General features: G+C 36.7%; 1 protein-coding gene across 1 annotated transcript; it reads right to left on the minus strand.

The window, feature by feature from the left end:
* Window positions 1-179: 179 nt before the first annotated feature.
* LOC137399770 (uncharacterized) lies at window positions 180-12,824 on the minus strand. The gene is made up of 8 exons (XM_068085989.1): window positions 12,187-12,824; window positions 11,817-12,081; window positions 11,528-11,625; window positions 10,876-11,071; window positions 4,656-4,793; window positions 1,750-1,956; window positions 756-853; window positions 180-658 (listed from the first exon to the last, which is right to left on the minus strand). Exons 1-8 carry the CDS (start codon window positions 12,679-12,681, stop codon window positions 440-442), a joined length of 1,716 nt encoding a protein of 571 aa, XP_067942090.1. The 5' UTR covers window positions 12,682-12,824; the 3' UTR covers window positions 180-439.
* Between the last annotated feature and the right edge of the window lie 220 nt (window positions 12,825-13,044).

The following is a 13,044-nucleotide window of genomic DNA, read 5'->3' on the forward strand; positions in this document are numbered from 1 at the left end:
GTCAATCGAGCAAATAATTTATAACATCGCATCAGAACTTGGTCACTGGAATACAAACTGTCTTGTAACCTAATCGGAGCTGTGTAAGGTCATGATGCATGGCCAGCCTCTGTGTAGACTTCTGTGATTGACCGCAAGAGACAAGTTGACAAACTAAATATATTCTTATGTGAGAACACTTGGAAGTAGCAAAAACTAGACAATGATAACACTGGGATATATATCTTTAAATTAAAGCAGCAGATGCACAGAATTTATAAAAAAATATAAAATGAATGTTTGTCAGCAGTAATGTTGGATGCGTACAGCAGGCTGTATGCGACACCTACAAGTGAAGATCTAAGGTCAGGATTCTATTTGAGAATGTTTTGATACAAACCAACTTTGTTATTGGCTGCTGGATGAGTAAACAAATTTGTGGAAGTTATGAGAAGACCGATCACATTAAACGGCAGCGTGACCTCCTGTGACGTGTCTCCCTGCCAGACTGGCAGGTTGAACACATGTAGGAGTCTGTTGGAGAATGACATCTAGAGCAGGTGTTAGTGCTTGTCTGCTCAGGTATTGTATCTGGTTGTCGGCTATAGAGACGTACATGGGAGTTGTATGCCTTTTCTTGCTGCCGTGCCATTCTGATCTGTTGCAGTCGTGCTGGTATCTAAATGTGAAATGAATCACATAAATTGAGTTTGGTGTTCAATGCGTCAAAAATTGACTGCAGCACAACGTAGAACGGGTTGTATAACACTACTAACCTCAATAGCAAGGGCACAGTCCTTACTACAAGTCCAGTGTTGAAATGGAACACACGTGTTGCCAATAAATGGATTTTGGAAAGTGAACACAAAATAACCTAAAAAACAACAACAGTAAAGCTATACAAATATATTTGCATATTAGAATTGTAGATTGAAACGACAAATTTTTCAGTACATCCACCAAGGTTGTACAGCCCAGACTCTGAGAAGTCAGTAAATTTTTATATACGTTTTACTTAAGACAAATGTCCTACTGATTTCTTTTCACAGCCAAACACTCAAGATAACTCAATGAATACAACAGCTAAATACATGTACTAAAACATATGCGCTATAAAACTACAAAAAATATTGAAAAAAGACTCAATTAAATATAATAACTTAACTAGTATGGTAATTAATTAAGTAAATGATATATTTATTGTTAATACACATATAGAACATAGACATAAACATAGTATAATTGGCAGCCCTATGTTCACGAAGAGGCGGTAGCACAGATATGCAGAGTGACTTACTTTAAGGATGGGGGGAAATAAAATTCAAATAAATTAGCTTACACAATTTTTTCTGTTCACTGTTCAATTTATACCTCTTGTTCTACATAGAATGGCAAAACTGTGATGCTTCAAAAAACTTCACACGTCTTTGAAGTTTGAGTCAAGAGTATGAATCGGGATCAAAGTTTCGAAAAGTCAGCTATTAATTCAATCATAAGTTTGGGTGTAAAACAGGTGCAGTATTAAATGGGTTACTACTTGCACTACGCCACGCGGATATGACAGATCATATAGTGTGTAACAATACATAGCCTATTATGACTATGTGTGGTTACACACAATACATGTAACAATACATACAGTATTTCAGCTATGTGTGGTTACAGTTACACGCAGACAGGTTATCAGACAAGTTATCAGACTGTGTAACTTGTCTGATAACTTGTACATATCAGACAAACTAATACAAGGCTAAGTAAATATGAACAAACCCTGCGAATGGAGCAGACTCGCTGTGTGGCATGCAGCGCAGATGTTGAACATGAAGTAGACATCCGACACATAATCCTTGACCCTCTCTGATAAACCTTTCTGCTCAAAGTAGTTGCCTTTGCTGCTTATAATGCTGCGCGCAGACCAGAACATGAGGGACTGGACTTGCGTAGCACAAGTCAGTGCGACCGATGCCACATCAATATCTGTCGGCGTGCAAGAGATTCTTTGTGAATTACTTACAGAGGGTATTGAAGTACATTAAAAAAGTACAGTGGGACCTCTACTTACGAAAGTAATTCAATCCAGAATCAAATTCTTTAGTAGAAAACTTCAGAAGTAAAACCTCGTTTTGCCATATAAATGCCCTAATCCATTCCAAACCTCCACAAAATTCAGATATAACATTCGGTTATAACATAACATAACTGTTAACATAACATAATGTTATAACATAACTCTAAATACATGTAACAGTTAAAACAAATACATGGTAAAATTATATAACTACATAAAAAACAGAAAGAGAACACACCATACGGAAACAAAAAACAAAGAAATAACAGATAATAATGAAAATAAAAGGGAATAATGGTTTGCTTGTTTATCTTTGGTGTTGACCAGCTGGTTGAGACTAAGATAAGAACACCGAGAGTGGGAAGTCGGCTTTCAGAAAAGGTGTATTGTTGTCTTGGTTTTGTTTTGCTCACAATATATGTTTTTAAAACGTAAGTACCGTAGAAAGATTTATTTACATCAGCCCGAACTGAAAAACTGTCACCATACCAAAAACACAGAACTTGGATTGCTACATTAAAATAGAAAGTTGTCCTACTCTGTACGTGATATATGGTAACTCCAAACTATATAACAAACGAAAAGAAAACACTTGCCATTTACTGACTCGCTAGCAAAAAACTGAATGAGACGCGTTCTAAGTCATACCCATAGGAAGCAAAGGGACAAAACAAACAAGCAAAAGCTCACAAGACCTTTTGTATCAAGAAATATCTTTCGCAAGTCGAAGCAAAACTTTTAACAAAAGACATTTCGGTCTTTTGGTAAAATACATGTAATTGTCCCAAACTCAGCCTTTTGACCGTTCAAGGGGAAAAAAGCTAAATTTAACTGTTTAATCTAATGACTGTACAGTAATTGTATTATTATTCGTTTGTATCAACGGCTTTTCTCTTTTTTCTCATCGCTTTTACTTGGTTTAGGGTTCATGATTATGGTAATTTCACATTAAGTTAACAGTAGCGTACACCTTCGATGTCAATTGAAATCAATGTTTTCTCTTTTTCTCTGGACAGCAAGGTCTAAGCTGCAAATAAAATATAAAAATACATCTTTATTAAGGCCGGTTCACACTATATCGCCGTATCTCGGCGTTTCCCTTTCGGCGTTCATCGTCGATTATGTGAACCGTGAATTGATGGCATCGACGAAGCATCGCGGACACGTCGGGAAAGTTTGTAGCTGTCAAACTTTCCCGATAGTTCGCGGAGCATCGACGACAGCACGTGTAATGGGAACCATTTCGGCGAAGACAATTCGCAATCGCGGATAGCGTGGTTTCTGTTTATGATAATTGCTGCAGGACTATATTACACTCGTTGGACTAGCAGGGACCAGAGACACACGACAACATTTTTATACTGACTCGTTTTGTTTATGATAAATTTATGAAAATATTCTTGTAAGGCCTATGTATATTTACTCACCGAAAAAAAACATTTCACAGTTCTCATTGCGCAATGTATAACAGAGTGCGTTAAATTGTCCTTGATTTCTTCTCTTCTAGGCTGGACGCACCTACCATCTTCTTTTATGCCTCTTTCAGGTGTAAAGCTCTGCTGCTGCTGTTGTCTAAGTCGGTTGCTTCGTCTGAGCAATGCTAAGACAATTACTTTTCTTAGTTTTAATTTTCTATCCATCTTCAACAAAAGCGATCACTCGATGCGCGTGGTACTAGCTTTTGCTACTAAACCGAAACGCGAATGTTTACGCGCGTCTCAATGGTCTGTTATTAATTAGGCCACGCCCATCGGTGACGCTCCAGTGACCGCGTTATATATGAGAACGTAATCTCGACGACTGTTCCCTGATACAAACGCGGATGGCTTTGTGCTAGTGTGAACATTGTCATCATCGACAATCACCGAAGTATTATTGCATCAACGCCGAGATACGGCGACATAGTGTGAACCAGCCCTTATAATCGTAGTGGTGTCTGTCGGTCCATCTGTTCGACGGCAGGATTAGAGCTTATGAAAAACAATAATTTTAACGAGACTCCAAATCATAAGACAGCTTGGGAGACCAACACTAACACTTGTACCAATTGGCAGCCTTAAGGTATTTCTGAATAATTGTGCAGATAGTTATTTTGCGTGTTTTTCCAGCACATCTGACAATCTCTTACGGCAATCGAGACTGTCAGGAAACTAGTACAGTTCCCTTAACTAGTGCTAGGGAACTAGTTAAAGGACTGCACTAGTTCCCTAGCACTCGTACGCTATACATTGTTTTCCCTTGGAAGTGCCCCAAAAGAGAAAACGTTATTTTCAAGGCTAACTGTGGGACTCTCGTTACTCGAATCGAATTTGAGGATTCGCCCTACCATGACAAATAACATTATATGGAATTTATTACGTAATACAAAGCAAAAAACTTTGCATAAACTCTTCAAATTATCTGGGATTTACGTAAAAGGAGGTTTACGTTGTAGAAGCATCTACTGTATCTCCTTTCTGCATATAACATTCAAATTTGCCAATTTAACTCGAAGAGAGCATGCTAAACATTTACTTCATGCGGCTTCTGTTAGATTATACTATTATACAAAAGAAATAACGCATAATTATGCTATAAATTAACAGCGTAATCAATAATATTTACAAACCTGAAAAAGATGCAGTTCTGATTCGTTCACGACTTTCACAGCCATACCACATGAAAGTGGAACGGAAATAATTTTGGTTGCCATGACGATGGAGGCTCTTAAGGTTCTTCAGTTCTAGCACAAAACCAGGAACTGCATCTGGTGCAAAAGAACATAGAAATATTGAGATAAACAGGAACTGTCTCTGGTGTATAAGAACATTGAGATATGATTATAAACAGGAACTGTACCTGGTGTACAAGAACATTGAGATATGATTATAAACAGGAACTGTACCTGGTGTACAAGAACATTGATACATGATCATAAACAGGAACTGCATCTGGTGTACAAGAACATTGAGATATGATTATAAACAGGAACTGTACCTGGTGTACAAGAACATTGAGATATGATTATAAACAGGAACTGTACCTGGTGTACAAGAACATTGAGATATGATTATAAACAGGAACTGTACCTGGTGTACAAGAACATTGATACATGATCATAAACAGGAACTGCATCTGGTGTACAAGAACATTGAGATATGATTATAAACAGGAACTGTATCTGGTGTACAAGAACATTGAGATATGATCATAAACAGGAACTGCATCTGGTGTACAAGAACATTGAGATATGATTATAAACAGGAACTGTATCTGGTGTACAAGAACATTGATACACGATTATAAACAGGAACTGCACCTGGTGTACAAGAATATTGAGAATCTATTATAAAATGATCATATGAAATCTAATGGCCCTCTGGTAGTACACCCCTCATGTCAAACCATTTGCTTTTGAAACGAGCACTTGAATACAGTAAAAACCATTTACTTGTACAGGTGTGGAGCATGGTGTAAAATTATAAATTTAAAGCACAACTGTCAGTATATAGTTAATAATATAATACGTGATACTTGTACACAACATACCGGTAGTTGAAGTGGCACAGGAGGCACAACTCCCACTTATCATACTGGTAACTTATGACTCATTGGCAGTTGCCTCAGCCTTCCCTACCATGTTTTCAACTATAGAGAAAGGCAATGATACGCACCAACTAGTGTTTGTTTGCAGTCCATTTTGAAAAGACTAAGCGTAAACCAGAATGACAACAGATTTCAAATTAGTTTAATGTTCATTCGGCTCAGCTGCAGACAAGCAAACTAACCAGCAGGGGATTCTGACTGGTGTTTGTATTCCAGTCTGACATAAGAAATCGACCTAAATTTATTCAAGGAGGCTGTTAAAAAGATGATTTGTTTGAACTCTGAAATGATTGTCATAAAACTAATAGTGTAAACAATTATAGTCAAAAACCGAAAACGCCTTTTGTAAGCGTGTTTACATTATTTTACATTAAAAAGCAGGTAAAATATAAAGTGCAATGTATTTCTCCTAAAACTCTATTTATAGATAAGGCTAAGCCGAGAAATATGCTAGTGCTTTGGTTTCGTTTCGCTAGATCTTCGTGTAAAATAAAAGTTGGCGAAAAAGCTTTTTTACGTGTGCCTGCTTTCATTGAGGGCATGTGTGGAGTAAGGGTAAACATACATACTATGCAAGATTCAGTCAATTTTTGGCAAACCACACTGAATACGCCTGCATATAATGATTCAATACTAAAGATAAAAGGAGACGGAGTGTTTGAAATGAGACCACTCAGTATATCAATGCATATTATTGGTTTTATAGCAGTATATGTGGTTTTATTTAAACTTGTGATTAAACAATATAGTTACATACTGAAACACTTCTACTAATGCAGTTTTAAAATTCATTAAAAGTGTAGCACAATACTTTTGAGTCTTTACTGTCAGTATTTGGTGTGCCCACCATTATTGGCAAGAAAGGAGACAGAGTGTCAGATTTGTCAGTTTTCGTAGTCCTTCTCAAAAATATTGAGGGTTAAGTTTTTGTTCAGCATCTTAAATATGAACTTGCACAACATTTTAGTAGATTTTATCAGAAAGTGGCAGTATTTCTCTATCATTTGTGATTGCTTTTGATGTTTGAGGTGATCTGACTGCCAAGATGCTTCAAGATTCAAATCAACAAAACTTGATTGTGATTAAAACGCCCAAAAAAATATGAGCAAAATTCCGTCACTAGATGCTATAGTTGATATTGGATACTGCGTTTAAATTGCAGCATTATGAGTCTCTATTCTGTCGATTTCTTTGTAACTATAAATGTTATAATCGCACTTTTGCTTGAGCTGAGCATTTTAACCGTGATCAAGTTCTGTCGATTTTAATCTTGAAACACGCTAACAGTCAGATCACCTCAAACATAAAAAAACACATGCGATTGATAGAAAAATACGGATGCTTTCTGATAAAATCTGCCACAGTTTAATGCAAGTTCATATTCAGCAAAAGGAAGTCTTGATTTGACTCCTTAAACTCCAATTGGTTCAGTTGATTCGAGATGTTCAGAAACGACAGTGAGGTTGTATGATGCTTAAATATATGTATACCTGTACAGTAGCACAAGTGTAGCCTACCTTAGATAGCACAATTCAATATTATGTATCATGTTATAAGAAAAATTACCATTATTCATGAATACTGAGAAAACAAGTGGGAGTTGTATCTCTTGTAACACTTCAAGTAATAAAATCGCGCTTGATGCAATGTTGGTGACACGTATGACTATTTGATATGATACTATAAATATATATATAACAGTACATCAGCAGTTTTGTACCAAAGTTATAACTCTGTACCATTCTATACATCTGTGTAGATAAATGCATCTCACGATATACACGCCAGCATGCTAAAAAATTCAATTAACTATAAACATTTTGCACCAGTGTTACGTAGTATACCTGTCCAGGTACATACATATGAGGTGTACTCATTTATATGCAGTATTATGTAGTAAAATCAACTACCGAAATACAAGTACAGTAATACTTCCTACTTTGCGGCTTCCAATATGGCAAGTTAATATAGATTGTGCCAATTCATGTTTCCTCCTTTTGATTAACTGTATTTTGCGGACTAAATGTCGCGATCTTTTTCATAGTTTGGCCGAAGGTGCGCCATATACTTCGGAAGAGATAATAATAATAATAACTTAGGTTTAAAGTGATTTACTTGTTTTAAAATAAATAAATTAAAGAGTGAGCACAGTGAACAAGATACTTTATCGTCACCGTGTGACTTCAGGAAGTTCTCACCAGCAACGGAAGCCTTCCTTTGGACACGTTTAGTGACACACTGTAAGTCTCTTTGCTAAGGCAAAAATCTGAAGCCCACAGTCTATTGATATGAAAGTCACCGGTGACAAGCCGGTTAACGCCAGCAATGAAAATATAATCTCTTCCACGGATAGCTAGAGAAAGCTTTTCAATTATTTTATCATCCCTCCTCTTTCATCTAGAAGCGTTTTTCATCATTTTCCAACAAAATTGATTGGCTCAGGAATATTTTGCATTAACTATGCCCATTTGATTCATGCCCCAGTTCTCACTAACCTGTATATAAAACTTACTGTACAAGTTCATGTACTTACAAGTACAGTAATTGCAAAAGTTTAGAAAACAACTTAAAGATGAACTTTCACAAAACTTTAGGATATTTTACCAGAAAATAATGGTATTTTTCTATTATTTGTGATTGTTTTCTATGTTTGAGGTGATCTAATTGCTTCAAAAAATCTAGTTTTCAGTTCAAAAATATTCCCATCCCACGGACATGTAACCCTCATGCAGGCCTGTATTCCCTGGTTGCAAGTTGGGGCGGCAAATGTTAGGCAACTAGTTATGAACACCTGGGGATTGAGGAGCGGTGTAAGCTCCCCAACAGGGTTCGGGGCAGCGCCTCGAAGCTTTGTACGTTTTAAGCATCAACAACTCTCAAAGTACCGTACTTTTCGGACTATTAGCTGCGACCTTTTTCTGATGTTTTGAGCCATGCAGCTTATGTAAAGGTGCGGCTATTCTGTGGCTTTTTCTTTCACCGCTAGGTGACATCAACCGGAATCTCCGGCTAGTGCGCCTCTAGCCGTGAAAGAAAAAACGAAACATTGCCTAACGGTGCTGTTCCGTTACGCACTGGGTTAAAAAGCGTCAGTTAATACGGAACAGTGCCTGACGGCACTGTTCCATTTTAACTAGCAAAGTTGCTGTCGTGTTAAAAATCACCTTTCTGAGTTCTGCAGCCTGTACAAAGGTGCAGCCTATGTAATGTTTTGTTATCGTTCTTTGAAAATAAAGCAAATGCGGCTTATATAAGGGTGCGGTTAATAGTCCGAAAAGTATGGTTTGCATAAATGCAATCAATTGTAAGCATCAAAATCTACATAAATATATTGTTTATGGTTCATGGAAAGCCAAATCTTTTCTTTATTCAGCGAACAATAATAAAATTACAATATAAAACTCATGAGACTACAGATTTCTGTAAGAGACATTGACAGAACAAGAGCTAATACTTTTTTATTGCAAAAGCTCTTGTTCTGTCAAAGTGTTCATGGCAGAAATCTTTCACAACTGATTCTGTATCTATTTCAACATCTTTATATATGTGTAATATTAGAAGATTATTTAGACGAGCCTGCCCATTGTACTCCTCATCGATGTTTGATTCGGTTATGTTATGGAAAATGCAAGTTAAGGGGTCTTCTTCAAACCCCCACTATAAGCAATAAAGTTCAGTTTCCAAGTCTTAACAAAGTCTCACAAGATCACTCATTTGGCAAGACCACCACGGAGACAATATAGAACGCTAGTTGCTAGTTGCTTTCTCAGCCGGCCAGCCACCACAGGGAATACGGGCCTGCCTTCGTGAAGTAGAAGGGATTACCGTATTCAGCGTATGACATTATTTGGGTACAAATATACAAACACGCATCTGTAAAAATAGAAGGAGAGCACATACACTCCATTTTTGGTTTCGATATGTGACATATATAGCCACTATTAAAATAACTAGAGCTGCACAATGATCGCGTTAATTAAACGATTAACGCCGACCAATACAAATAAACGATTAACTGAGTTGGGCCAATTAATCTTCAATTAAAATGCAACCAAGGTGATGATCTTGATGTGGTTCCTTTCCTTTGTACTGTTTAGTACCATACGTTAGTAATACCAACGTAGCGGGTTACAACCATTTAATTTACTAGCAAATAAATATTATGACAAGCAACACTTTCTTACCAATAAATTAAACCACAATTATTTTGCACTCGACTATGTAAACACAGTGAGTCGCTAACATTAAACTTGTTTATACAACACATTGCACAAGCGCCGTGCCGATCTAGCCGTAAGCAGCCATGTCGTTAGTTGTTTGAACATGTTTCTAGGTAATAGCACAAAAGTGATTTCAGTATTATTTAATATCTTAGTTTGTTTTGGTTTATTTTTAACAACTTTCTTAAGTAAATTATACATGTATTATCATTTTTCAAAAAAATCACAATCATATTTCAGCTTCAGAATATTAGTAATATAAGATTGACACTTTATTGGAACATGAATGCAGAAAAATGTCTTCCGCCCTAGGTAGCGCATTTCTGTAAGTTGTTGGAAGCGTAAACAAGAAAGCGAAGTGCAGTATATGCTAAAAAGAATTTGCTTACCACCACAGCACATCACCATTAAGATATCATTTAACTAATTCTCATCCTACCGCTCATAATTCATTACCAGCTGTCGCAGACAATAACTAATACTACTGACTACCGGCACTCCTGTCCCCTGTGAGCGGCTATTCTCTAAAGCTGGCAATATTGTATGTAGGAAGAGGGTATCTCTTTATTCAGATAATGTGAATAAACTGTGCTGCCTCAACTCTTGGCTGACTTAATTATAGACTTTCATAGACAGTTTTCAAACTCATAATAATTATTACATTGTAACTTATATACATTGTACATAACATGTACTACTGCTAACAATTGTTTAAAATATAATTATTCTATATGTAGCTGTCTTATTTGTTTTTGAATATGCAGGTTTTTACTAGATTAATTCTAAGATTAATCAAAGATTAACTGGTTCAGACCAGTTATTAATCGCGATCAATTTTTATAATCGTTGTGCAGCTCTAAAAATAACATATGTGAAATTTATACGAACATGAGGAACCAAAATCACGCTATGTGGTATGCCGCAAGCAGTTGACTATAAATAATTCTATACCTTGAAATGAGAATGGCTACGATAAGGCCTCCTACGATATTGTTATACAAGATTGCAATGAAGTTTATTTACCTAAATTATTGTAGTCAAGGTGCAGTGTTGTCAGCTCTGTGCAGTAGCTCAACGTATAAGGAATGGAATCATTCTTTAGCCCATTTCTTGACAGCTCCAAAACACGAAGCTTTGTCAGTCGGCCCACATCGGCGGGTAAGGATCTTAGGTGATTCTCACACAGCGACAGGCGTTCCAGATTGCTCACCGTGAATATCTATTAAAATGAAATTGTTATTTCTTTTTCAATCACACTCCTAATCTGAGTGTAGGAGAACTCATAACATACAAAAGACATATAAATCGATAACAATATATAAGCATATTAAGATTTTTGTGATCTAAATTTTTAGTTCAATTATGAGTTTGATGTAATGAGGTTGTGGGAGTTGTCATCCACTTTTTATCACCATTCGACATGCGAATAAAAATTCCAAACTCGACAGATTTATTATCAGAATGATGGCAAAACATTTTCATATAAACTATAAAGACTTTAGCTTCCAAGGCCGATAAGAATAATTGAATTCTGACACTCTATAACAAACTTTGCCTGAGCCAAATTAAAACATTTTTATCATTGTTCTTACCACAACAAACTGAAGAAAAAGCAATAAAAATGTGAAACAAAATGGGGGTAATGTAATGGAATCCCACAAAAAAACATGCTCACACATTTGGGAAGCTGTGAAACTCGGCCATTGAATGTCGCATCCAATACCAGCTCAGTTAGAGCTTCTGTCTTGACAAAGCGATGAAACATCCTATAATCTGTAACACAAACAATATCTTACCAAACTTGGCTTAACACGCAATAAACAATATTATAAATTTACAGAACATCACTAATGATGATACATGAAAAACTTCAATTTACCACAATTTGTTAACATGTGACTTAGTTTAACAAATTATCAAGTTCTACTTTATGTTTAGGGCTTTCCCCAAATATTAATTCCTACCACGAAAAAAAGGCGACCCTTTGAGAGCAACATTGTCATAAAGAGAGCATCGCTGATGTTGTGAATCAGCTAGAAGAACATCATAGAACCGAGATTTCTCATGCTTGTAGAAGTTATAAATAGGAATGAAGTACTGTGGATCGAATGACGGCAAGCCATTTTGTCTCTGCTCCTTTACCCCTTCAACTACTTTGGCCAATCTGTCAAAGTGACCTTGAGTAGAATTATACAATAGCTGAGCATGTTGTCCGCGGCTGGTTTCTCTCTAAAACAAGAACTTTATAGCATTTTAGGTTTCAATTACATTCATTACTTTTCTACGTTTCAAAAGCGAACAATCACAAACAGTAGTCATGGGCATTATCCTTACTTGATCAGTTTGTGAGAAATCTGCAAATGCTTTTATCACAGCATCCCAATTTTCACGAGTGCTCGCACATGATTCGATAGCTACATAAAAAGCAAGCTCGTATGTTAGAGGCAATCGTCTTAATATCATTGGTTTGCTGTCTCGTATACTATGCGATTCAATAGAAGAGGAATCACAGTGTTCTTCCTTATTAGTGTGTTGCTTCCGCAATGAGTGATTTTTGCTGGTGAGCCGTCGAAACTTCAGACCTGCGCTAGGAGAACGAGATTTTGATGTCATGGTTTCATTACCGCGAGATGGGTTTGGTGAACCATCAACTCTGTGATACTGACTACTCGTCCTAAGATCTCTATGAAAAACAGAATTTTCTCTAATTCTGCCAGAATCTCGTCTCCTAACAGTGCTTTGTTGAAGTAGTTCATCGTTCACCAATTGGTGTTCATGAATGGGCTCATTACGACTGGTGAGTGTACGCTCTTCATGTGATTCCATCATACGATTCAGCAGAATTTTCTGTGTATGTGAGAAACAATCAATCGGTAGAAAAACTATTTAATTTTGGCAATTCTGGAAGCTAGTTAGTTATTTGGCGTGAAGATATCTTTGGCTGACAAGCGAATAGAAGTTGTTCCGGAAACGCTTACCCATCCTTATATTAGTCGGAGTCGCTATCTCGGTACTAGGCTTGCGATGAACCAGGGTAAGTCGAGAAACAAAGGTAACGCAACGGGGAAACTGAGATAACAGCCGAAAAAGCTACCGAATCTCTGCTATTTTATGTTAGACTGAGATTTATATATGTTCATGATCATCCGTCTCTTTCTGCATGCACAGAACAGCGTAGCAGGTTTGGTAGTC

Source organism: Watersipora subatra, chromosome 7, assembly GCF_963576615.1.
Source record: "Watersipora subatra chromosome 7, tzWatSuba1.1, whole genome shotgun sequence".
Taxonomy (NCBI): Eukaryota; Metazoa; Bryozoa; class Gymnolaemata; order Cheilostomatida; family Watersiporidae; genus Watersipora; species Watersipora subatra.